Source organism: Morone saxatilis, unplaced genomic scaffold (assembly GCF_004916995.1).
Source record: "Morone saxatilis isolate NCDOM2014 unplaced genomic scaffold, NCSU_SB_2.0 Contig16, whole genome shotgun sequence".
In the NCBI taxonomy this organism is placed as follows: domain Eukaryota; kingdom Metazoa; phylum Chordata; class Actinopteri; family Moronidae; genus Morone; species Morone saxatilis.
Genome location: NW_023339718.1, coordinates 14,441,869 through 14,445,385, shown reverse-complemented (window position 1 = coordinate 14,445,385; position 3,517 = coordinate 14,441,869). Strand labels below are relative to the sequence as shown.

Here is a 3,517-nt window from a genome sequence, read left to right as displayed (position 1 = left end):
AAGCACCATTCAATTAGGCAAGGAAAGCTGCTCGATATGACATTTTTAATTCAAACTACACTCTGCCTTGAACTGTCTACCACATTAAAATGTGTTTTACTACGTTCCTGTCACTCAGCTCAACATAAAAAAAAACGAAAAAAATCCAGACCGGCTCCCAATCAGGGAAGCGTTCCCGTCGTTCACTTCAAAGAGGGCTGCTTAGAGCCGATCCGTTTCGCGAACCGACCCATCACTAGTTCCTAGTAATGTAGAAACATGGAGGGTTTAACAATTTGCGGACTCCAAAGGCTCATTCTAAGGTGACGAAAAACAACACGGATTCCTAATATTCAAGGCGATTATACCACCAACAAATCATTCCTATGAATATTATATTCCATTTCGCCCAATATATCTCCTAAATGTTACCACTGGACTACGGCGCAACGCACAACACACACACACACTTGGACACACACACAGGAAAATTCACTTCAACCTCCACTGTATGGACGATGGTAGATGGCAAAGTCATCTGGGCTGCTCTCTATTTTAAACTTGTTGAGGAGAACTCGGAGCACCTGAGGTGTATTGTCATGCAGCTGTTTGATCCGAACATTATTCACTGAGCCGTAAGCAGGAGTAACATGCTGGTCTGAGAAAACAACAAACATTAAAACAGAAATTCAGTTCCTACATACCGTCACTGTATGTGTGTTATCTGGCACTGATGGATGGGTCATTGTTTTACTGTCTATGGGATCACGACAAACACCTGTGGCCGGTATCACGCTTATGGTTGTAGAAGTGTCCGTTGATGGAGAAACGATGGCGTCGAATTTTCCTCTGGTCGCTCGGTGACGTCGCTGGCCTCGTCTCAAGAACCCCGGCATCGCTCTTCGTCCTTGAGGACGCTGAGCGGAGCTGTCACTGTCCTCTGTCGAAATCAATCAGATTAGTAAAACCATTATCCTTTAATATTAAAGCTATAATACGAATGTCTATACCACACTAGACCTACACCCATCAGCCATAACATTAACACCAATAATATAAAAATTGTTCTGCATCACATACACAACAAAACTGACTCACTGTGTGACTCCTTTCTATCAGAACCAGCATTAACTGTTTCAGCAGTTGGAGCTACAGCAGTCGTCGTTGGATCGGACCACACGGGTCAGCCTTCACTACCACGCCATTCAGTGAGCCTTGACCCACCCTTGACCCTGTCTCCGGTTCTTTTCCTTCCTTGGACCACTTTCGATAAATACTGACCTCTGCAGACGGGAGCGGCAGTTTTTTGATCCAGTCGTCTAAACCATCACAATAGTATCCTTTCCAAAGTCGCTCAATTCCCACACTGCCCCATTTTTTCTGCTTCTAACGACATCAACTTTAAGACATAATGTTCACTTGCTGCCTGATTATATCCCCCACTGACAGCAGCCATGAGAACCAGATAACGGTTATTCATTCACCTGTCAAAAATAGAAATCTGTCATTTAGCATCATATCCCCTTTGTGAATGCTTCATCACTGTCATCATCACATAAATTTACTTTCAATTTCTACATACTGTACATTGAACAGAAATGACTTATCTTTAAATTAAAGACTAATAAATAACTATTCCTGAGTCATATTTTTATGCTTACAGTCTGTAAAATAGATATAACATTACATTTAATCACACAGACATTATGAAACTAAACATCACCTGTTCAGAACTTTTTCTTATTTTAGAATCACCACTGTAACATACAAACCTTGCAATTACAGTGTGTACAAGTGGAATTGTACAGCATACTCCTCTAAGGGTTGAAAAAACTCTTTAAAAACCCTAATAATAAGGCTTTAATCCCTTCCTCATGAGAGGTTGCCATTTTGGAGATGAGGTTTCCACCCAGCAGTGATGTGATGCTTATATAAAGCAGCTGAGAGTTAATTAGAGATTTGGTCCACAGTGTTTTTAGAGCTAAGTTAATTAAATCTTCATGACCTAATGCAATGTTTCTTTTTCTGTCTTGGCAACTGATAAGACAACACAAATAAAACCGTATTATTTAGGATTTCAGGTGTGTTGGCACTGATTTATGATGCTGTTCACTGGATCCTTATTATAGCCGAGGGAGTAATACACAGTGCGTTACCACTACATACAGTCAGTAAAGCCACTAACCGTCTGCCTGTTCCTCCATCACACCGTTGTCCTCTAGTTGGTTGTCAGGTGGCGTCACTTCCACTGTGGGCGGGCTCTGCTGTGTCTCCTGCTGACCATCTGTGCTGTTGGGAGATCTTCAAAAAGAAAACAAGAGAAGAAGAGAAAGAAGAGACTGTTAACGTACAGCCGAAAATGTGTAGATACAAACTGTTATTACATTACTGACACAAGTGAAAGGAGTTACTGTACAGAACAGTACATTAAGTAATAATGTCAACACTAATAAAAAGGTTTATTATTAGATTTCCTGCCGATAGCAGCAGTTTGTTAACTACTTATACACCACATGTAGTTTGTACGTCACATCCCTGGTGGTTAGTTTCAACTTGTGACAGCTGTTCCTCTTTGTTGATGCAGTTTATCTGTTTGAGATGAGCTGTCACGATTTGTGAGAGTATTTCCTTTGATTTTTTATGTAATTTTGGACTAATGTACCAACAATATCAGTATGGATTATTAAACTTGCAACTGGCATCCAACATAATAAAATGTAACTTTACAGCTGTGGTTTTAAAGGTGATTTAGTTACTTTTTCATGAAGCGTTTGTGTTATTTTGTCTATTTCCTGTAAGTTATTTTGTCCTTGAAACACCAGCTGTGTGCCTGTGAGCTCGACTATCCCTCAAACAGGAAAAGCCTCTTCTGAAGAACGGGATATCTGTGATGTTAGGGCAAAATCCAAGACTGAGTCCGAGTTGTGGGTTGAAAGATTTCTAAGAACTAATTTGGTGTTTCATTAAAGGATTTAGCAATAAAGTTTTTGTTGCTGCAATATCAAGTGATGTAACTATCTTTTTTGATTTTCAATCAGACAAACAAGACTAAATCTATATCTGCCCTCGCTGACTTGCTGTGTATCACCATGTCCGGTCAGCACGGTGTAACTGGATCTGTCTGGACCTCTTACCCTTGACTGTCCAGATTGCAACCTGAGTGCCAGGACGTAGAAGAGGGGGGCGGCCGGATTCGCTCGTGGTCATCCTGCATCTGAAGTCTGATTGGTCGCCGAAGGCCCCAGAAGATATTCAGCAAGCCCTCGATGATCAGCTCCCCCTCTTCCTGTTGGGAGAGAGGAGCTGTGATCAATGCACACACACACACACACATATATATATAAATGCATGCAAACACTGTAGGTCTTTTAAAAACGTCGCCAGAAAGAAAGAAAGAAAGAAAGAAAGAATAAAAACTCACCTGCAGAATTAAGAGCAGCTTCTTTACACTGACATTACTCATCATCCCAGAGCAGGGGGGGCGGTGTGTGTGTGTGTGTGTTTGAGGTGTGGGGGGGGGCAACCTGAATGTATTGAA

General features: G+C 41.3%; 1 protein-coding gene across 1 annotated transcript in view; it reads right to left on the bottom strand.

Annotated features, from left to right (window-relative positions):
* rassf2b (Ras association domain family member 2b) overlaps window positions 1-3,517 on the bottom strand; it is a gene marked incomplete in the record, with an annotated part of 11,829 nt that overhangs the window by 1,977 nt on the left and 6,335 nt on the right. The window contains 5 exon segments of the mRNA XM_035659048.1: window positions 500-637; window positions 774-894; window positions 897-919; window positions 2,165-2,280; window positions 3,114-3,265. Coding sequence (XP_035514941.1) covers window positions 500-637; window positions 774-894; window positions 897-919; window positions 2,165-2,280; window positions 3,114-3,265 — 550 coding nt within the window.